This window comes from Molothrus ater, chromosome 8 (assembly GCF_012460135.2).
Source record: "Molothrus ater isolate BHLD 08-10-18 breed brown headed cowbird chromosome 8, BPBGC_Mater_1.1, whole genome shotgun sequence".
Taxonomy (NCBI): Eukaryota; Metazoa; Chordata; class Aves; order Passeriformes; family Icteridae; genus Molothrus; species Molothrus ater.
Window position 1 is genome coordinate 28444949 of NC_050485.2, and position 23880 is coordinate 28468828.

Sequence of the window (23880 nt, forward strand, 5' to 3'; positions counted from 1 at the left end):
GGGATTTTTCTAATGGAATAAGTGGTGAAAGAAAAAGTAGATTGAGTTTGTGTTTGAAATGATAAAATATTTGTGATCCTTTTCCAGTCAGTCCCAACCAGAATGCCAGGCCCTGCAAAAAGCCCTGCTCCCTGAGGACAACCTGTTCCAACTGCACGAGCAATGGCATGGAGTGCATGTGGTGCAGCAGCACCAAACGATGCGTGGACTCCAATGCCTACATCATCTCCTTCCCATATGGGCAGTGTCTGGAGTGGCAAACTGCCACCTGCTCCCGTGAGTATCTTAGTGAATGTTCATCTTACTAAATATATTGTTACATTTCTTTTTCACTCAAAAGAGCTGGAGAGATTCAGCACATTCTCTAGAGATAAAAAGATTTTCAAGTGAATGACGTTATATGGCTACTAATGTGAGAAGTCAGTGCTGAGTATGCATTTCTTAGATACAGATGATTCTTTGATGGATGGAAATTCTTTAATGATGAAATGTATTTAATCTTTTGAAACTGTGAAAAGTACTTATTCCTTTCAAGTAAAGAAAAATTGTCATGATCGTTTGTATGACCAACAAGATCCATGAGCTGGAACAAGATACTGTTAAAATTAGATAACCAATATATAAAACTTAGACTTACACAATATCAATTTATTAAGAAGTGTGCTGAATTTTTAAAGGTTTAAGTGTTCTGATTTACTTTTTTTCAGATTCAGGCTATGCCATTTTCCTAACATGCAAAGATAAAACCAAAGTTTTAGTAAGGATAGTAGTAGTCTTGAGAATATTGTAACACAAATGCAAAAGAAGTGATCTTGGTCTTCCTTAGATTCCTCTCCCTTGCAGATGGGGATTATTAACCTTGATCTGTAATTAACTCTTGCAGATTGTTCATCCTCTCTATGGAAGTAGAAGGAATTCTATTAGGCCATCAGGCAGGTAGAGGAGGTACAGAAAACTTCTGTCCTGTGTGACCAGACTGGGTCAGGCTGCGTTAATGTTCAAGGTTGCCCATTTCATCCTTTGGGACAAGAAGCAAGTGATTTCTTACTTTGTCAAGGAGCCAGGTTACTCCCTGGATGTCCCCTTTGGAAGCACATTTCATCAGAGGTTGATGCAGTGTCTCTGGGAGCAATCTCCTCCAAGTCCCTTTCAGTGAATCAGTCACAGATGCTCCTTGCCAAGCTGGGAGTGACTGGAGTCAGCCCCATGCAGTTCCAGCATCCCAGGGTTTATTGGTGCCATAATTGATGTAGATGCTGGAGTGAGCTGCCTGTGTCTTAGTTGAGGTTTGTTTAGAACAATTCCTCAGTCACTGTTGTTGAGAAGACTGGTTCTTAGAATTTTTCAGGATTTCTGAAGGGTACCTTTGGACTCTCCTTATTGCTCTGCTCTGAGAGAGTTTTTCTGGTTACTTCTGATTTCCTTTCTCTCTCCATAAGGGTTTTTTGATATCAAAGCCTTTGGAATCTTTTATTTGTGGATATCTTGTGACAGCATTAAAGATCTTGACAACAACAAGCAACTTTCTTTCAGGACTATACATAGATCATGATTCTGTTTGAGAGGTTATGGATACAAATTAAAAAAACCCCAAAGATCACAGAAGGCAGTTACTTACTTTCACCTAAAACTTAGGAAAATACTAGGTAAAACAAGTTCTTGATGTATCTGTAAAAGGAACCATTGATATATTCTAGTCTTAGGAGAGAAAAAGAGCTGATTGTACCAGGCCTCTACCTATCTGGGTTAAAGGGAAATAAGGCATAGGAAAGCTTTTCCTTCAGGCTAAACTGGCCAAGAGCCCATATTCCTCTAATTGAGGTTCCTTCTTCATCCTTAATAATCATAGAATGTAATGAACCAGGACCATGTTGAGCTTTTCTGGTAAACTTTTTGGCTAAGTTAGTAAATTTGAGGTATTATTCCAGGTTCAGTGTAACAGGTAATGGGAACATTTAATCTCCTGTCAATATGTTTGGAATAATAATTCTGTAGTTATATAAATGTTTCTTTCCTATTACCATTCACAGAACTTTTGTTCTCTTCTCATGTATAGGAATCAATTTTTTAACTTATAAAATATTGATAGTGAGTTGTGGCAGAACTTAAATAGACTGCAAATCTGGAGATAAAATTGACAGAATACCACATAAATGATGCTTATATTTTTGAACTAGCAGATATTATGTTAACCTGAACTTTCAGTTCAGTTTATCTCTTTGTGTAGTGTTTGCACATCATATTGATTCAATTTGTTTGGGGAACATAAGAAATTGTTTTTAATTTGATTGTCATTTTTGTTAGGTCTGTAAAAGTTAATATTAAATAAGGCAAAAGGGATTTGCTATATGCCAGTTCAACATTATGTAAAGGCAATTTTGTATGAAAATGTACTTTATATTCAACAAATTAGAAAAAAACCAAGTTTCTGTGGCTGTAAGCAGTTTTCCCAGAGTTTTTTAGCATCAGATATTTTGCATTTAAACAAGAAAATGCATGTTCAAATGAAGCATGGTTCAGATATTTTGTTAGTCTAAAATGACTTGAAAATTTTATTAGGTAAATACATCATTATTGCTGCTGGAGTAATGAATTATTAAGTGGATACCCTTATCAAGGGATAGTGTTTCTACTTGAAGAACAGACTGGAACTATACCTTTAAAAAAATCCTCCTTGCATTTAAAATTTTATTTTTATTTTGAATGACTAATTTCTGAGCTTTTGGATGTTTTGCTTTGAATGAAAAAAAAAATTCAGACAAGCATGTATGATTTAAAATTAAAAAAAAACAAACCTGAGAACTTCACATTTATTTTCACAACTTGGAATTAAAAATGAGGAATGCTCTTTTATTGGTGACATATTGTCATTTTAATGCCTACTTGCCAAAAACTTGCATTTCCACTCTTCCCTACATCTTCCATCCATTATGACTTTTGATTGAATAGCTGACAGTTGAACAATCTTGGACCACCTCTAGAATTTCAAAGAAAACAAAATTGCTGCTTGAATATCCCTTTCTTCCATCAACAATTGCTTCTCAGCTCTCCAGTTTTTCAGCTGAATGTCACTACAGATAATAGCTGAGGATTTTCACTTTTGGTTCTGCTTTCGCCTCTGTAAAGATAGTGCAGCTGATACTTCAGGGCTTTATAAATAGCAGCATGAGTATAAATAGCAGCATGAGATTTATTTGGATTGTTTGGAGTGCATCTCTGAAAGGGCAAGCCAGCCAGTGCAAAATGATGGTCTTTATTTTTCTGCTGATCTTCTAATGTATTCAAAAGCACAGATTTGTATCATTCAGTTTCAACTCTGATTGTTTAAAACTGATTTTTCACATTTGACAATTTGCAACAACTATTGGCCTTTTCCCATCCCTGCTATTTTCCATATTTGGGAAACTTGAAACATTTCCTCCTGTTTGGATTCCTCCAAGTCTATTGAAGAGCTCTTGCTTCAGCTTTCTGTGCTCTTAAAATCCTTTTGAGATTCACTCAGACTCTTCACTGCCTGTTTTCCTGGTATCAGCAGGTATCTTTAGACTGTGCAGTATTTTTTCTTTTTACAGCTTTCATTACTTTAAAACAATTTTAATAGTTGCTGAAGGCAGAGGAGCTGGTTTTATTCTGGTCTCAGTTAATTTATTTAGCAGTGAAATCATTCTGCTTAGTATTCCTTTTGTGGACCAGAGGAGTCCAGGTAACTGTGGGCATTATTTGGATGCAGTGTTCTGGCTGCAGCTGAGCCAAATTGAGAGGTTCCCCTCACGTAGAAGCCATTTGTGTGTCCTTCGAATAACTCTGGGAATCTTTAAATTACTTTCTTCTTTTTAAAAAGAAACTTGGATAATTCTGGCTTCACAGCAGGAGCTTACCTTCATGTGTGCTTTTAAAATTTAATTTTGAAAGCCCGTAAAGTTAATGTGAGGAGAGACAGGAACCCATAGTGATCAATGTTTGAATGAGTCTGACGTTAATTTGATCCAGTGTTACAACACTAATTAAAGAAACTAAGATATGTCAGAAAAAGCTTAAAGAAGCTTGGGAACTTTAATGGTGTTCTTGAATTTACTAAAATGTTAATTTCTTATTAATAAAAAATGACAATAACTTCAGAATAGGAATTTTATTTGGTTCTAAACAGATTTGAAATATGAGGAAGACTGTGTAATAATTTTAAATAATAGAGTATAAAAGATCTAAAGGTTTATTTAGATTTTAAAATGCAGTTTTAAAAATGAAACCTGACTGACTGATGAGAACCTTAAGATATAGTTAATTTAAGTGGGTCTGAATTATGACTTGTTGCTTGAGATGTGTGGTTTGCTAGCTTGTTTCAAAAACTGTATGTGAGAAGGCCAAGTCATATTTGTAGGTGAATACTCAGGTGACATCCAGGGCTACTTTGTGCCCAAAATAATTTTTGGTTTGAATTTGAATGATCCTGTAGTTTTTTATGTTTATAAATATTATCACACTTACTTGGTTTATTGACCTTGTATTGAACTCTAGTTTTTCCTTTGGAAGGGCTGTTTATCTCAGTAAAATTAGTAATAAATGCATTATATACTACTAATAAGGAAGGAAAATATTTTCTTTTCTGTTTAATGAAAATGTGCAATATTCTTGTTATTCTTGTTCTGCTTAATTTTCTTTGTTGATTTGAAGTTTTTATTGTTGCACTGTGGTATAACAAACACCTGCTGTGTGATCTTTAAGGTTGCACAACTTTTAATGAAAACTGAGATATTCTTACTAGTATTACTGGTATTTTTTTTAATTTGCACAAGGAAAAGTTAATTCTCCATTTTCTGTTGTAAAATCCAAGCATCTTATTTAAAAAATAATGCATTAATATTGTATTCCATGTATTAAAGCTCAAAACTGCTCTGGGCTGAGGACCTGTGGACAGTGTTTGGAGCAGCCAGGGTGTGGATGGTGCAATGATCCCAGTAACACTGGCAAAGGACAGTGCTTGGAAGGCTCCTCCAGAGGCCCAATGAAACCTGTCAGTGTCCACTCCAATGAAATGGTGCTTGATGCTACTCTTTGCCCAAAAGAAAAAAATTATGAGTGGTCTTTTATCCAGTGTCCAGGTAAGGTTTGCTTCCATTCTCTCTTATATATGAAATAAGAGTTTAAGCACACCAAAATAACGTGGTTGTTCTAAGTAATGCAAATAGTCATGGAAAACTAATTTTTTACAAAATATTTCCTAAATATAGGGTTTGTTTGTCTACTGAACACAAGTATAGGTTGACTTGTGAAATGCAGTGCAAGAAGTTTAGACAAAATTGCCATTAATTTGTAGATAAGTTTTCACCCACCCTATCCATCCACAATTAGAAACGAAAGCATATGAATTTTCTTCAGCTCTTGCTTTCTTCTGGCTTTTGCATCCATCAAGGAGTGGAACTGGGGAGAAATTATCCATAGGGGAAGACTGACGGACACAAAATTCTCTCCTGCTCTTCCAAGTCCAGCTGACTGTCAGAATGGGGGCCTGCCAAAACCTGAGCTGTGCTTCCAGCTGACCTTTTAGACACTCAGAATGAATAGAATATGTGCTTATGTGTCCTTAAAGAGAATCTCTGAAGTCTTAATTTAAGCCACACCAGTCTGATTACAGTATTAATTTTTGAGTTCATTGGAAAAGTAAGGAAAATAGCATGTGCTGTGACAGCGAAAGCTGTGCTGGTGCAGCCTCCTGTGTGGAAATCATCCAACCCTGACAGCAGAGTGGGGAGCAGCTGTGGAGCACTGCAGGCAAATGAAAAGCACACTAGGGACTGTGACAGCCCTCCAGAAGTCATTTACAATAAATAATACAGTTTAAAAGACAACTTGAAAACTTTGTGGTGTGTTTTTTGTTTTTTTTTTTTTTTTTTTTTTGTTTTTTTTTTTTTTTTTTTTTGGTTTTTTTTTTTAAGAATTAATAGTGTAACTATTCTACAGTTATTTTTTCAGGAAATAGTCTATTGCTGATAGTTTTGGAAGCTGGAGCTTCTGTAGGATCAATAATTTTATGGGTACATGCAGCTGTGTTTGCCTTCTTGTCTGCTTTTTTTCTCAGTTTATTCTCTCTGTTGTGTATGCATATATACAGAGTGAGGGTGTTTTCAAGTCTTAGAAAAATTAAATGAAATCTATAAACCCCAGTAAACACTGTTGCGTATTTTTAGTTAAAACCAAAGAAACCTTCCACATCATCTAATGTTACTTCCTGAATAAAGAAGCTTCTAGTACATTTCTGACAGTAGAATGACATTCTGTTGTTGTATAGAAATTTCATTACTTAGTCTATATATTGATATTGAAGGATTGTTAACCCTTCAGGGCAATGCATAATTTCTGCCACTAGTGAAATTGTAATAGGTAAATATAGTGCTAGTCTAAACAGCTGTGTTTAATATTTATTCTTGATGGATAAAATTCTGTATTCATTGTATGTTCTGATCAAGAATTTACTGAAGTTCCTCTGCAGTTTAACATTCCCTGGTTTTATGAGTTTAGGGGACAAATAGTTCAGAAGTCATAGCATTAAAACTTCAATTGATGCGAAATTTCTTTTTTGATCTGTTTAGGCTGGAGGTTTGGTTCCTAAGATTTTTATTTTCATTTTCATAAATATTTTCTGTAGTGGATTATACTAACACAGTTATTCTTAGCACAACAATCATTTGATGTACTTGAAACAAGATAGAATTGGACTAAGTCTATGTAAGCCTACTGAACACTTTGCAGTTAGGATGAAAATATAAATAGATAGTTTATATCATGCAGTTTGGAGATTATTCTGCCACATTGATGAATAGTTGTCTGAATCATTCATGGTCATTCAGGCATGAACTTATTTTTTCCTTGTAGTCCATATCCATCCTCCTTATAGCGCCTCTGGGCAATTATGCTGCTGATACAGATTTTAAATTCCTTCTCATTTTCTGTTTGTTCAAAACTTCAAGATTTCTGTTCATCAGACAGTATAGAAAATGTTTATTTTTGTGACTGGTCACTTTGAAATCAACAGGCTTCAAATAAGCTGTCATAGTATTTCTTTTGATAGGAATGCAGTTTTATTTTCATTGGATTCTTAGTTTAACTGAACTGTTGTTATAAATAAAATTGCAAATAACATATGTATAAAAAGCAAAGAAAAATAGCTTTGACATTCACCTTGTGAGAAGAAAGGTTTAGGTAGAATGCAAGCCCAAGTTTTTCTTTAAAGTCTAATTTTCTCCTCTGAAAAGCCATGTGAGTAGATTCTAACTAGTTTGTTTAGAACTAAATGAAGTATCTTTACACTAGATCCAGATTGTAATGAAGACACCCTTTTCATAAATTTTCCTGGTTTCAACTATTTTCTTAAATCTATAATTACCAACAATTGTCAGCTTCATCAGCTATTTCAACACAGAAGTCCAAAGCAAATTAGACATAAAATTGCTTCTCTCCAGGGCAGCCTGCCTGAGGATTCAGCTGAAGCACATTTTTGTGTGTGAGGAAAATGACTTTGTTGGTGCCAGTGAGGTACATTAAAAGGACTTAAGGAAAAAAGAACTTTTACAAATTTAACTCCTAATTCTTACTTAATTACTCATTACCAGTGGCTCATTAATTTAATGACTTTTAAAATTATTTAATACTGATGCCTCCAGTTTGATTGCACTGAACCAACTTAGAAATTTATTGAACTTGCACTTCTTACTTTTTCCAAGGAGATGCATATTTTTAGGGAAACCAGCAAATATATAGTGTAATTTTTCCATGCTGTGTCATATCAGTTGTGGATTGCCTTCTATTGTCTATATATATATGTTTTTGAATTTGTTGTAAAATCTCTTCCATTTACTTTGACTCAACAAAATGTAAGAATTCAGAGCTGTCATGTATGACCAGATAATAATATGGCATGGAAAAATCTAAACTTTACAATTAAGGTTACTTTCATCACCCTGTATAGCAAAAAAATTAAGAAATACAAAACTAAGCGTTAGCAAGAATAGATAATTTATGAATCAATGGCTCACTAGTTAGAGAATATTAATATTAAGCATTTGTCCTACGCTATGATATACTCTTAATTAGGCAATCTTACTTCAATAGAATACCTCTTTAATGTACTCTCTGTTTTTAATTTTTGCTTATCAGGCTGTAATTTTTTTACATTTTCTTTAAGTAATGTAATGTGTAAAACATGTACACAAACCTCAAAATAGAGCTGCAGCTCATGGTGCTTTTGTGTAGATTTTCCTGAGAATGGCAACAAACTGAACAAGAGGGAGACACCACAAAGGTGTCTAAAAATAAAGTATTCTTGGGAAGAATAAGTCTTGTGATTTCTAGAGATTTAGTCCAGATAGTGAGAAAACCTAATGGTACAGAATTGTTTAATACTTGTTTGGAAGATTGTCTAGGCGTAGTTACAGACGAAAGAAGAGATTGTCAGCTTGGGAGGTTTTAATGGTTTATGAGCCAAGTCTGGCAATGGCTATAAATATATTGTTACTAAATTATAAAACAGCTCTAGAAACTTTTAAATCATGCAGTGAGAGTCCCTTTTTTTCCCTAGCCAAGACACCAATCACTGTGACATTTAAATTAAAAAATCCAAATTTTAAAAAAAACTCAATCTTACTGTGATAGCTGTCCTCTTCCAAGTCTTCCACCCACTTTGGCACTGAAGAATCGACAGGTCTGACATGGTTTGACATTTGATAAGCTGCTATAATTGACAAATTACTAATCTGCTGGACACCATGAGCTCTGAAGCTCTACTCTATAGAGAGGTCATCCTTCAAAACTTGGCAGCAGGATCAATGTTGCTGGCAGGATTCACATTGTGATTTTGCTGCAGGAGTGATCAGTACTTTCTGAATTTCCCCAAAATGTGAAGCTCTGGAGTGGAGCTCTGCTGCAAGATCAGTGGTTTATAGTGATGTTATTTGACAAAAAGCAATTTTATGCTTTCAAGGTCACGTGTGAAAAATTATGTCAACAGGAATGCAAGTTTTTTCACTTTCACCAAAATAGGCTGTAGAGAGGACAGACTGGAGCTGTTTGATGTGGTCCTGATATCCTTAAAATTGCTTTGTATGTCAAAGCTAATGAACGTCAGGACATTTAAAATAAGATAATATTTAGTTAATTTATTTTGGAATTTCTCTCTGCCCACTAGATTTGATCAGCTGTGAGTTCATGTTCTCCATCACAGTAGGTTTTCAAATGCCTCATATTTGTACGTAGGTATTGGGGTTTTCATGGAGTCTCAGTTAGTGACTTACTACCTCTTCAAAGATTTCTGAAATGCCTGGACAGTGTTTTAAAGCTGTAATGACTAATTAAATAATTCCAATAGTAAAAAAAAAACCCTCCTTTCTCATAAATCACCCCCCCCCCCTTAAAACTCACATGTCACAACACAGTTTTTGTGTGAATCCATCTTGTATTGCAATGCTGTTTTGAAGAGGTTCTGTGTCAAAGTGCAAATATATTTATGCTGGTTATTAGTCAGGACTAAACTCCTCAGAATCACATTGTACTACAATTTCATAATCACATAGAGATGATTTTGTTCCAAAGAGAAATTTACTAATGAAGCTTTAAAAACGTGTATTCCAGCTTGCCAGTGTAATGGCCACAGCACCTGCATCAACAGCAATGTCTGTGATCAGTGTAGAAACCTAACAACAGGAAAACAGTGTGAGACCTGCATGCCAGGATATTATGGGGATCCCACAAATGGAGGACAGTGTACAGGTAAGTTCTTCTATTGGAAGGAAAAAGAAAAATAGCAAAATGACATTTTATGTAATATGAATTTAATGTCTTTAATGTAACGTGAAATTTACTTTTCTTTAAAGGTTAAAAGTTTATTTTATAGTACAGATGAGCTGATCAGCTAAATTAATGATTCAAAATTAGATTAATATACTTAAAGAAAAACTCATCAGAGTCATTATTTTGCAATTGTTGCTCTCTCAGGGGGAGGAAGAAACTTCCTCGTTGGAGCAACACCTCAAATTATTTCAGAGTGATGTCTTTAAATTCCATGTAACAATCCTGTTAGAGGCAGTGCTTATAAATAAACTTCAGTATCTGCCAGCATGTCTTGTAACACTGATTTGTGTAAATTTGTGATGCTAGTGGAGGAATTACACATTTAACAGACTAACAGGTCTTACTCATGTACAGATGAAACAAAAAGTCCTGGTGTGCTGAGGTTGGCAAGGCACCCAGACCTATTAAAAATTTAGTTTTTAAACTGCTGCAGTGGAGGATTCTCCTTGAAGTGAAGGAGAGAATGAAGTCAGATACTCAAGTGGATTTTATATATTGCTGAGGGGCTACAGGGACTCCTTGCCTTAAAACTGAATGGTGGAAGGAGGAACATATTCATTATGGAAGCTTAATAAGGTTGGCTTTGAATCTAAGAGGATGCTGGAAGGGTTTGCCCCATGACTTTTTCTTCTTCATTACTGATATTTCTTTAACCAGACCTTTGCTTCTCAAGGAGTATTTCTTAATTTAAAGACCTTGTTGGTTCCTCAGCACTCTAATGTGCAGTAGGCAATGCATAAAGATTCACATCTGGTACACTCAAGCACAATATGTAAAAATTGTGTTCAAGGGGATAGAAAGATTAATATCTACCTTTATTGACAATTGAACATTTTGCTGAGGCTTTATGATGCTTTAAATAATTCTTAATAGTTCAGTTTTTCTCCTGAAGTTGACAAAATGTTCTTTTGCTGTCTGTATCACCTTTATGGCAAAATGATGTATTCATACAGCTTTTATTCTTCAGGGATACATTAGCTATCAACCAAATAAGCATTCCATCACCTTTAGTGAAATATGCGTGCTGCAATAATGGCTGAAATCAATTTATAAGACTAGTAAAATTATAAATTTTACAGCTTGTTTTTTCAGTCCTAGTCTGTAAAAATGCATATTTTTATTGGTAGACATGATTTTAACAGGAGCCATTTTGACTAGAGAATGCTTTAAAAAATAAAAATGATAATTATTTCAATGCTTTATCTACTATGCTGAGTTGTATTTTTAGTATAGAGTGCATAATAAATGTTTACATCCTTAGGATATTTTGAAGGATGTAGTAATTGTGAACTGTAAGGTTTTCTACAGTATCCTGAGTACTGTGATAGAAGTGCCCAAACTGTGGGCCTGGGATTTCTGCAGGAAAAAATACCAGGGATCCATAGATAAATCAATGTTACTGGGAATTAAGAGGATCTTGGAACAATAGCTGGGATCAGGCACAGTACAAACATAAAGTAAGTAATGGTTCTATATATCTTCTCCTTCATTCTGCTAATGTTATTGGTAATGCAGAAAAAAAATTAAAGTTGGCTGGAAATTAAAACCATAATTAAAATAGAAATATATGGAGAAAAATACCAGTTGAAAAAAGGGCAACCCAGTTAGAAGCTGAGCTTAAGTGTGACTGAAATGAGAAGAAAATAAGGCAGGAAATTATATGAAAAAGCCAATCAAAGGACAAAAGAATCACAAGGAACTAAAAAACCACCCAACCCAGTCATCTTTAGAGTTGCATCCTGTGTCAGTTTGCTGCTGCCAGCTGACTTTCTGGCTGGACCCCACCAACTTTGCTTTTCCACCGAGACTCAGCCTTTGGTTCCATGGCTGCCTGAGCACATGGTGTTTTTGCCTCTGAGCTCCTGAGTAAAAATCTTTGAGGATGCAGGTTGAAAACTTTGTAAAGGCATGACAAGATGATGACTATAACTCTGAAAGTACATCTGTAATATTGTAATATTCTTCATGGATCAAGTTGCTATAGTTACAAGGGCACAGCTGGCTTTGAATGGGAGAGCAGTCACAGCTGGGGACAGAGGATGTACTTGATCTCTGCAGTGCAGAGGTGAAGTCGTGTGCTCTGGGACAAAATCTGCAGGTCATTTCCATAGCACACTCATGACATAAAATAACTTTTTCGCAGTGTTTTGAGGAAAGTACTGATGTACGCATTTAGTACACACATTACATTTCCTGCTGTCCTGGTATATGTACTTATAGGTAAAATCTGAGCTCTTAGTTTGGCTGTAGGTGATACAGGCTACAATGATTTGCAAGAAAACCTTCCTTTTTTATATAGGCTCCATTAGCCCTCAGGAAGGAGGACATGCATAGCAAGCCTTGAAGTCCTTGGAAAACTTTTATCTTTTTTCCTTAACTGTGCCAATAGTTTCCTAAATCCTTTCTGTTTATACTCCAAGGAGGTAATTCAGAAAGCTCTAAAAGAAATGACTGTCCACCTCTGAGTGATCAATTCTGTTCTGACCTTTGTCCAAGGATGGCAAATTCTGTTAAAATTATTTTTTTCTACTCTGGTACTAATGGTGGCTTTACAACTGTCATCAAATAACTGATACATTTATAGTAGTATTGTATAGTGTTATGGTGTTAAATTACTATGGAATGAGTAACAGTTGTTATAGAAAAAAGATATAATTCAGATTCCAAAAGGTTTTGAATAGTTGTGATTAAAGACTGGGTAAAAAAAATTGACTTTTTGAGATTTTCACTCACTATAATTGCTGACATTTCAATAGCTTTAAAACAGATCTAAGGACTTGCTTTGCATTCTGATATTATGCAGGCTTAGTAAATGTGACAAACCTTGCAGAAGGACAAAGAAAAGATGGAGGCACAATAGCAGGCTTCAAATGCATGAAGGAAGCTGAAAAGAGAGGGACATGATAAAGAGCCTTCCCCCACATCCCCATTTTGGTTGAGGAGGAAGTAATGGGATTAGGTTGCAACAAGAAAGATTAAGGTGGAATACAAGGAAAAATTTCTACTGGTTAAACTGTGAAAGATTACCTAAATATGCTATGAAATCTGCATTACCACTTACACTATCCCTTTTAAATTTTCAAACGTCTCAGGCCTTGGAAATGGGTAGGGAATTAGCTGATTCCACACATTTTTCTCCAGCCCTAATATTCTGTAATGTCTTGGAGTCTGAGATCTAGAAAGCAGGGAGGTATTGGGTGAAGATAAAGTATTCTGATTATATAGGAAAATGAGCTGTGTATAGCCATATGGCTATGGATATTTACCATATTTTGGGTCCTTAATGTTACTAAGATATTACTAAGTTGTATACTACTTATTTTTGCATCTGTAGGATTTTAGTTACTGTGGAGTTAAAAAGCTTTCCATCCTATGCAGGTTTCCCCTGTAGCTGAGACTAGTTTATTTGTGTCAGAAATGTGGTATTGTGGCTGCTGATGGCCAGTAGTTTGTCAATAGTCATATTTTTAAGAAATCATTACTGTTCTTTTTCTTGAAATAACCATACCTAATACCAATTACTCATTTAAATTCTGTCACTTGAAGTCTCTTTTCAGTACAGAGAATGAGAATTAGAATTTGTATTCTTGGTGTAAAAATGAGCTTTATATTCAGTTGTCCTAAGATATGGCTTGCAGTGAAGATATATGTGCTCCTTCAGTTCTTTCTGACATTTCATTGTACAAATATATAGTTTGAATTATTTTATATTTAATTCATTGCTGCATTCTGTACAAAAATCAGTAATAAATTGCAGGGGTCTTTTATGATAAGGGAAGTTCTGTGACTGTAATCTATTAGTTATCTGTTCTTATACTAATTAAAATGGTTTCAGGGAGTCTGTGGTGTCAAATAGGTAGCCACAATAGAAAATGAAATTGATTTCTTACCTTAAACTATGAAATATTTTAAGTTGTACAATAAGATTTGCCTTCCTTTTTGGAAACAAATCTTAGCGCACAAATTAATAAGTCCAGACCCTGTGCATATGCTTAAGGTTTGTCATCTAAACTCCCTGTCTAGCAAAGAAAGCATGAAGAGGATACCACCCAAGTTACCAGGTCAAGTTACAGCATCCTTTTTAAGAATTATCTCAATGTGCAAGAAAACAAGAGGGAGAGCAGAGGTGAATTGTGAGCATGAGGGAATAGGGTGCTCTGGGAAGAGACAGGTTTGGGTTTCCAGGGCAAGCAAATCCATGGGCAGTCCTTGGAGTGCTAATTTCAGTGCTGTCAGCCTGTGCCAGAAATATTTAAGTATTCAAACCCTGTCTTGAACAGCATAAGGCACATTCTGTGTTGTGGTAAAGATTAGATGAGAAATTCACAGCTCGGCCTTGTCTGTTCCTGGGACATCTCGGCAGCCTTTCAGTCTGAGGTGTTGAAGAGCTTGAAAGCAGATATTCTAAATCACTTTGATTGATTTTTTTCTAAATTTTGCTCAAGTCCTATTTGAGGGATGATTTTGAAGGTGTGAATATTGAAATTGAAAATTGAAATATTGAAAATTGAAATTTTCAGTTCTTTCAGAAATTTTCATTCTTGAATATTATTGGATTTTGGAAGTAAACCAGCTTTGACTGTAGGTGGGAACAGCTCCTGGCTTGCTGTCTTGATGGTTTCTCTTGTTTTCTTCAGGGTCTTGCTCTGTTACATGCTGCATTTCTGGGAAATATGCAGTTTTTAAATAGAAATTCTAGAAAAAAATAGATTTGTATGTGTACTACAAACTGCACATAAAGTACCAAAAAACCCCCACTATGGGAGATTTCTTGGAACAATTTTTGTTTCATCTTAGTGATGTTTTTTAGTATTATTTTCAAATTTATTAATCACTACTTAAGTTGTCAGTGTTAACAAAATTGCTCTAGCTGCTTATCAACTTGACATTTTCTTTATGCATGGTATTTTAAAAAAATTATCCTTACAATTTATGAGATGCCAGGAAAAAAATTCTTTACGGTAACTAATGACACATGCAATGAATGTATAATATATTTAATAATAATAAGATAATGTAAGCATTTTGCTGTATTGTCATTTTCTTTAATAATGGGATAACACTCCAAGCAGCATTCAGTTTTCCCAGAATTGTGCTGCCATTGTTGCTTTTGCAGGAGAAGGAGACTGTGAGTCCCAGCACAGCAGGAGAATTGTGTCTTAACTTGCACTGATTGTTCTCTAAGCAGCCCTTAAAGGCACCTGAGACACTGATGACCATCCTGTAAAAGCTTCCAACCACACAGGCTGTTGGGGTGACATTTTTTAAGCAAATCTGCAGCATTTCTGTTGCCTTTATAGATCTTTTCCTTTCTCTGTTATCACACATTGGACACTTGCAATACCAAAGGCAGCAGCTTCTCCCCATGTTTGCTTTGTAATCATTCTGTTTGGAAAGGTAAAGTTAACCTTTTACTGGAAACATCTGATTTTTTATGAGGTGTTCAAACCATTATCAAAAGTCAGTATGTTTTTGGCAAATATACACCGTGTGTGCATCACCTGTATTTGTAAACCTATGTGCACGCATCTACACAGTGCTGCTGCTTGAAAGCATTCCACATAAACTTTGGCATCTAGACATGAGCCACCCAACTGGCATGTAACTACAGGAAATGCCTCAAGACATGAAAAAAGTAAATCAGACAAGTATCAATAAGAGACTAAGTTGTCAGAATTACTTAAAAGTACCTTAGGTTGAAGGATTTTGGTAAAATTTAACCCAGCAGTAGATTAGTTGTATAGATACATTATTGTGATTATTTGTGTTGGTTAAAAGAATAAAAACTAAAACTTATTAGTGATGTGTTGTCACTGAAGTTATATCTGAAGAATGCTCTTCCATGGTGTTCAAATCCTGTTCTTCAGAAAATGTGATTATTCTGCTGAGTTACTGACAGCTGAGATGTGGGGTTTTGAGAGAAGAGGCCAAGGGTGCCACAAGGCATTACTTCAAGTGCCTGTGAAAGAGAGACATGAGAAAGATGTTAAACTCATCCTGGCAGCAGATTGACAATGTTCTCCTTGGATTTTGGGTTCTATTTAACTTTTAAAGATGCCTAATGGGTGACTTTACAAATTTTTTTCTCTGGCACTATTTCTATAACTTTTACATATTCAGCAGTGGCAACCTTCATAATGTGTTTTCATTATGACCCTCTGTGGAGGAGCTGATTCTGATTTCCTTCCTTTCTTCTCCAAAAGAAAGACTGTTAAAAGCTGCCATGAGCACCCTCAAGAACAGACAGAGCTCTCTTTCTGTAGAGCACAGAGGGCAATCAGTGTGTCAGATGTTTAAAAAAAGAATCCAGTTTGATCACCTTAAATTAATTGTGGGGTTCCTTAGATGGGGTGCCTACACCAAAACCCACTCTAATGCACATACTTTAAAGTAATATCCATTCTGATTTTTTAGCAACAAAAGAATCAATTTGAATTAGGCTATCTATGGAAAAATATGAGAAATGTGCTAAGGAAAACCAATTGAAAATAGATCCCAGGAAAATTGGCCCATAGAGCCCAGGATGATGTAAATAAGATGCCTTTGTTTGCTCCCCAGCCATATTCTTAGAATGTAGTTACACATGTATGTATGAATATATACACAGCATTTGTATATGAAATTTGATGGACATCAGATTACATAATTTCATACATTACCAAAAGCAACCTGTCTTTCATAAAGGAAAAAGTTGATAACATGACAAGGAAAACAGTTTTTTATTGACTTCTTTTTTTTAACAAATTGTTGTGTTAGAAAGGTACCTGCTAATTTACATTTAGACTTATATTTCAAGGTTTCAAAAAGTTATTTAAGCAATGAGGGAACAGAAAGCAGCAGTCTTTTCACTTTAACACTATTGCTATGTAGCTTTAGAATTACCTATAGTTTGGGATTGCATAGGGCAGGTAGAGAAGCATCAAATATAAAGCATCTGAATATAAATTTGTATGACTTTATTTAAGATAGTAAACCTAAATACGGAGTTAATTGTTTACTTAAGAATAGTTTTGTTCAGTAAATATCAAATATGCTGCCGTTTTTCTATGAGTTTTGGCCTTAAAACACCTGGAGACTAAGAGCTTTAGGAGCTGATGGATGATGCTATTTCAACAGGAAAAGTTGGGCAGGGGTTGTTGACCTGAGAAGTGACTTTTTGGAGTCAAAAAGCAGAGAAAAAGTCTTGCATTTAAAACTTCATCAAGAGACAGCTGTAAACTTGGACTTTTTTTCCTTCTACAACACGCAGTTCTGTTTCAAAAAGGTTTCTGGTCCAAAATCTTATATTCTGGGGCTATGAATCCTGTTTAAGGTAGGACTAACAATGAGGAGCAAAGAGCTTTTAACTGACATCTGCTGGAAAAAAGCAGAAATGTAGGAAGCATGAATATCCTCAATTAGCAGTATAAATGTCAGCAAAAGCATTTACTTCTGCATCTTCCTAAAGTAGAGCCAATGTCCAAATAGGAGTTTTGACTCTCTTAGAGTATGAAATGGCAGCTTGGGATAGAGAGGTTTTATATAGTTTTTCTGCTTAGCTGTTTTAATGTCTAGCATGTAGGGAATTGTATTTGTGGACTTCACTGGTGCAAGATCACACATTTGGCATTCCATCTTTAGCTGTCTAAAATGTACAGGAAACTGTATATCAGGTTAAATATTGTATTCTAGAAACCCTGTTTTCACAGTGACTAAGTATGAAATTAAAAAATCACAAGTATCTTTTAGTCCAGGCACTTCAAGGTTAGTCACAGAAAAAAAGGATTTTCAGTGGATTGGATGCTTATGACACAAGACCACAGGAGCCTATTGAATTAAGACATTTTATATAAAAACAGGTAAATATTGGAAGTTGGTGGAAGAAAGAGTATAGTGTGCTCTGTACTGTCTTCAGGTACTATAATACAGAACTAAATTTAAAAAACCTGTTTGCTTGTACCTTGGTTTATAAGAAACAGTGTGTCACAAGTTCACAGCAAAACTCTGTGATAAGAAGCTATAATTTAAGATTATTCAGACAAAGAAAATCTCACATGCTAAGTTCCAGCAGATAACATGATTTTGTTCATGCTGTACAAACAAAATAGCAGAAGGCTTTGATGAATGAAGGGACTGTCAAGAAATCCCATTTTGCAGTAGTAGTGGTATTTTGTTTTGTTTTCCCTAATTTGTTTTTTACCATTCAGTATTGAATAGAGATGACACCAATCCCTTGGTTTTTCAAAATGAAATACCTTATCATAGAATAAAAGTGTTCAGTATTAACTAAAATGCTGGAATTTGGTTTTAGTAGAAGGAAAAGGCCTTCTTGGTTCATATGAAACACAAAGAAAAGGGATTCTAGCACAATAATCTATTCAAGAAAAGCCTCATGTTGCTTTTTGCAGATTTTGAACAGTCAGAATAAACACTCTTTTAAGAAGACCTTTTTTTCCCAAAGGTGATTTGAAAATTTATTTTCCTTTCTTAATGAATGCTGTTTATTGAACAGTATCCAAGATAGTCTGAACACTGAGTGAAGCCTGGTTTTGGGTTTAGTTATGAATTTAAATTAGGTTCTCTTCAATCAGAATGTATTCAAAATCAGTCCTGTGCTACTAAACCAGAAGTGGATTGCCATAGGAAAAACTTTGTTGAGGAACTTGGAAAATCTTTTAAAATTACTGTTCCATTTTTTTGGACTGCCAAGCAAAATGTGCTAAACAAACTTCTCAATATGCTGTTAATTCTTGTGTACACAGATAATTTTCTTTTTGATTTCTTTTTTTTGTACACTAGAGCTATATTATAAAGTATGATTTCTAGCACAATTAATTGTAAGTTCAAACAAAAAACTCAAACCAAAATTAGGAAACTTTTTATAGATACATTTGTATTCCATAACCTACTTAGAATAATGTTAAGTGAAGGACCTGGAGTTGCACTTCAGGGGAAGTATCGTTGTCAAATATCAATAGACATTCAGATGCTTCATAATTTTATGAGAGTTAAAAAGAGGAAAACTGTTGAATGTAGCATGATTAACCTCCAGAGAGAGATTATTTGTGTGGCTGTGGGATTTCAAAAGGTTTTGACAGGATGCCTGTTCAACATGTTTAACATTTTTGATGTTTTTCCTTGACTGCATACAGATTTTTATAAAGTTTCTGTCAAGTACAACTGTTTTAAGGTACCTCTTGTTTCTCCAAACCTGCCTTTACTTCCTAAACCAGGATGTGTGTTCTCATTGCAGAATTATGTGATTTTAGGAGCAGTCAGCATGGCAAACAACTGGTTCAAGCATCACCTTAGGATTGCTGTTGGAATGGTTGGTTGTGGAGAACCACTGACTTTTTTTTCTTGCCTAAGAAAGTTTTCTTTCCAACCTGAACAATTACAGTGGAATTATGTAGTTAAATCACTAGTAACCAATTTTATCAACTACAGTTTTGTTCCTTAAGCCTGGTGGCTACACTAGGCTGCTTTGTATAACTTCTCCATCCAGCAAAGTTAATTCTAATTTACTCAAGTGGAGTGTGAACAAGGCAGCTTTTTTAAAAAGAAAAATGAAAAGACCTTAATTTAAACTGTTCCTGAGGTCTACTATGCAACAAAAATATCTGAAATAGTAAAAAGAATAAGAACAACTTGTGCTATCTTAATCTGTGTAAGTAGCAGGCATTTTGTGCTTGTTCAGCATCTTATCCTGAGAACTTTGAATTCAGGCATCCTTTAATTGATCACCACTTATAGCTTTTACAGATATTGAAGAGATGCAGCAGTTTGATTTATATTATATTCCTTTATCTCTGTGCTTATTTAATCTACTTGCAATGATTAATGACAATTCTCTTGCTCTCACTGCTGTTAGTGATCAAGTCCTCCTGCACGCTTTTGTGGAGCACAGTTTCTGACAATGATGAACCAGTTGCTCTGTATTCTTATTTTTGTGGTTTTTTTTCAGGTTTACATGCCATAAATTTATTTTGTGTGGTAAGGAATACTTACAAAATGTATTTCTGATGTGCTGTCTGAGCTTTGTATCATGTTCACCTTCCTAATGAAATGTGTAAATCCATTGGTTTCCAAATGATGTTCCTAGAGGAGATAGGCAGGACATGATTTAGAAACTTTCAGCTGTCTAGAAATGTACTGATTTTGTCAGCCTCTGATAAACAAACATATTTTACCCTGTATTGAAGGTGATGTCAAGAGCTCACGTAGATGTTGTGTCTGGCTCAGGGGGCACTGGGGGCAGGCAGCTGCAAGCTGAAGATGACATTTTCTTAAATCACTGTTACTTGATCCTCAAATAAGCCTTTGACTAAAGCCAGTCTCCTCATCCCAAATGCAATAGAAAAAGCAGGAATTTTGCTTGTTTCTAATTTCTGCATCTCCCTTTCTACTTGTGGTTTGGATTGAAATGGTCACCCCTTTTCCTAAGGGGGCCTGGGACCCCCCATAGCTGGTGAGAAAATAGATTTTGAGGCATTGTGCAACTCATTCCTCAACTGATCAAATGAAGATCCTCAAAAAAACTTGTAATGGCATTTCAGTTTGATTGCAGTTGATTCTGTCTTCATTTTCTGAGTGCTAAATGAAATAGATTATAATGCCAGACCACATTAGTTATTTAGGGAAAAAAAAAAAGCCTCCTTTGCAATGGAATACATTAAAAATCAGTTGTATTTTGTACATCCTAATGGCTAAGGGAGGGAAATGATTTGCTGACTTCTTTACATTTTGTGACATTTTTGCTTGATAAATTGTAGAAATCATTTCTTTTCTTTGGGCTTTTACTCTGAATGACCAAATACACACAAATAGTTGCAATCACCAGTTGTTGACTTCAGATGTTTTTCACCTTAGATTGGAATTTTTTTCTGACCTTTAAGGCTGCTATGAATAACATTTGAATGCTTTTAAATACTTTTGCATTGTATACTGCCTTATAATAATCTTTCTGATTTTTTTTTTTGTTATAACTTCCAGTGTTCTCTTTAGAGAGAATGGGGGAAAGCTAACAGCCTTTTGATGAAAGGAACATTTTGACCAAAATTTCCAAAGTAGTACAGAAGCTGCTGTATTAAGAAAATTTAAAAAGACATGATAGCAGCAACAACAACAATAATAATAGTAGGTACTGGGCCTTTTATTGTCTGAAAAAGTCTAAAACACATCTCAGTATGGACATTAGACCATGAAGGTATCCAAAATCTTCACTTTATGTTTTTGCTTTGCAAATAACTATCAAGACTCACTGTTTTAGTTTTTTACTAAAGCTGGTAAAAGTTTGTCTGTTAGATCTGAAATTACTTCCTTTTTAAGTAATTCTAGTTTTCTCTTGTGTTTTCATGTGCGAAGTCTCTTCACAGCTGAGGAAAGCTAAGAGTAATTTAAGAAAAAATACTTTGAATCTTGTGAAAGGTCTCTTTAAATGCTTGGATACGTAAAAAACTGTCCCATACATCAGATACAGACTTCAGTTTTGAGTTGAACTCTTAAAATCTGTAGGTTAGCCCAGTCTAAATTTGTAGGCAATTTAGTTTTTGGTAACTAATATTAATATTATGTTTAGAAATGAAATGAATAAGTGGAAAGAATGAAAAGGAAACTGATAAGTATGACATGTTAAACTTATCTCCAAATAAAGTAGTATTAATGATTTCACTTGGAATTTTTCATTTTTCTATGTTCAAAGCTAGTGTAAACGTTTCTGTTTTTCGAACAGATTAACATGGAAAACATGAAATTGCTGCTACTGTATTTTGTGAGTTCATGTGACAATGTTTTTGTTCAGCATGTTTTTTGGCAGAAAATGCATATTATTCCAACAGCAAGCTGTAAAAATTCTGTACAGTGGCTCAGTATTGACATGAGAGATTCAGGAACAGCATTACTCTTGTTAATTGTTAAAGATTCTGCTCAGTTCCTAACAAGAAAAAAGATCCTGTCTGTCTTTCAGTGTTAATCTCGTGTGTTGCATTTTCATTATCTACTTGTATAAAGCAAAATTATGATTTTCCAAGCTGTCTTTATACTGTTAGTTGCTGATGATTAAAGACAGCTCTACTGTGATTGCTTGAGAGGTATTTATTACAAATAAACAAAAGAAATCAGTTCACTTTTCAGGATGAATGCTTTGAACAGAAGGAAAAATTAAATAGAAACACTGCAGGGCTATTTTACGAGAACAAAAATGGCTAAAGAACAAATACAAGCCTTTAATTGATGAAGGTTGTCTTTAAGTGGAACCAAACTAAATTTTGATTTCTTCCACAGATAATCAGTCTGTTGTTGTTTCTGGGTTTATTAGGATAAATATCCCACTTCTGGAATGTATGCTTAGTCCTGAAAGCTAAGAGGGCTGTGATTTCCAGATTGTTGACTGTTGCTTTTCAGAAAAAAATAATTGCCTTACCAGTGGTCACATGATCTCAGTAGCGTTAGTTCAAGCTCGAGTGAAATTGTCTGTGTTTTAATATGACTGTAAGTTCCATATCTGAGGGACAGGAACCCAAAATATTTGTCTATTCTGTTTACCTTTTCTCTCTGTCTCACAGTCCTTAGCACTGTGTTAGTACACCTGTGTTTTTTTCTTTTTGTGCTGTAAGGCTACTATAAAAATAAATTAATTTGAGACCAAAGAAATATAAATCACAAGGTAAAACAAGAAAGAGGAAAATAAAATTAGTTCTATATGTGTTAATTATTCTATTAAGACTGATTTATTTTGGAGGACAATCATGTCACTGTAAAATGACAATTCCATTTCTGCATGTACAGCAGTATGTTCTAGTACCATCTTTTTGCTTTTTTCTTTTTCTTTTTTTTTTTTTTTAACTCCTGGTTTTATTGGTTATTGCCTTCACAGCAGTTCTTTAGCTTAATTTTAATACTGCTTGGTGATATTGCAGAAGTGTTATTGGGCACATCTTTTTGCTTTTACATTTCCTGTCTCAAAGTTTGAGTTGATGTATTTCCTATAAAAGCAATTGTTGAATGGGAAAAGGGTATTAGGGGCTTCTGGCTAAATACACTTTTCTAGAGAATTAAGTGACTAGACTTTGCAATATTTTGCAATATTCAACAACAAATATTGCAATATTCCTAATGTAGAAAATAGTCTCTGTAGGGCAGTTGCCATATGAGTAGACTAATAGATTACATAGGTGAACATTTACAGGGAAACTGAGCATTAAAATTTTGCATCTAATAAAAGTTTATAGTTGCTGTTTCTTACTTAGCCTAATCTACAAGAAATGCTCTATTTCCTTTTCTTTTGATTTAACATATGCCTTGAATGTTAGCAAAATTAACAAAGTAGCACATCTCAGTATTTAATGGCATTGTCATAGCTTTCCTTTAAAAAACATCAGCAAGGTGTCTTATGGTGATTATCCACATGCAGCTCTGGTTTAGCAACCTTTCATGTAAGCAAACATATTTACTTAAATCACCATCTGTAGTGAGCTCCATTTGAGAGAAAAAATGCTCTTGCAGCTGTATGATGGAGATGGGGGCTAAGCAGTAAGTATTTTTAAATTCAATTGTTTAAAATGCATACTGCATGGAAATAGTGATGGGTATTCTTTTGTTGTCAGCAAGAACATTTATATGCTGAGCTGGCAACTTGGAATCAATCATACAGTGGATTTGTTATTTAATAAATTCTATAGGGTTGTGATTTTGCAGCATGGATTTGTTCTACTGAATTATATTGTTTTCATATAATCTTTCTGTTCCACTTAAAATCTGCATGTTGTACAAAAGAGTATTTTGAGCTGCTATTTCCCTAAAAATAGAGTAGATATTGCAAGGGTGAGTTTTTTTTTTTCTCGTTGTTTTTAAAGCTCTAATGTCATAATTTCACTTATTATGTTAAAAATAACAAACAAAGGTTTAAATTCTATCTTTTAAGTAGGTTTTTATTGTGAGCCATAGATTATTTATTTTAAATATTTAATTCTTGGTAAAAAGCGTGGTAATTAAGTATTTAAAATAACTGTTTAAACAAAAGCAGGTGTGCATGATATAAACCCAAGCTGAAGATGAAGAGTG

General features: G+C 34.6%; 1 protein-coding gene across 3 annotated transcripts in view; it reads left to right on the top strand.

The window, feature by feature from the left end:
- ATRNL1 (attractin like 1) overlaps positions 1 to 23880 on the top strand; it is a 432283-nt gene that overhangs the window by 103917 nt on the left and 304486 nt on the right. For all 3 annotated transcript variants that reach the window (XM_036385270.1, XM_036385271.1, XM_036385272.1), the window contains exons 17-19: positions 88 to 276; positions 4881 to 5099; positions 9622 to 9759. In XM_036385270.1, the coding sequence (XP_036241163.1) occupies positions 88 to 276; positions 4881 to 5099; positions 9622 to 9759 (546 nt within the window). The remainder of the gene's footprint in view (positions 1 to 87; positions 277 to 4880; positions 5100 to 9621; positions 9760 to 23880) is intronic.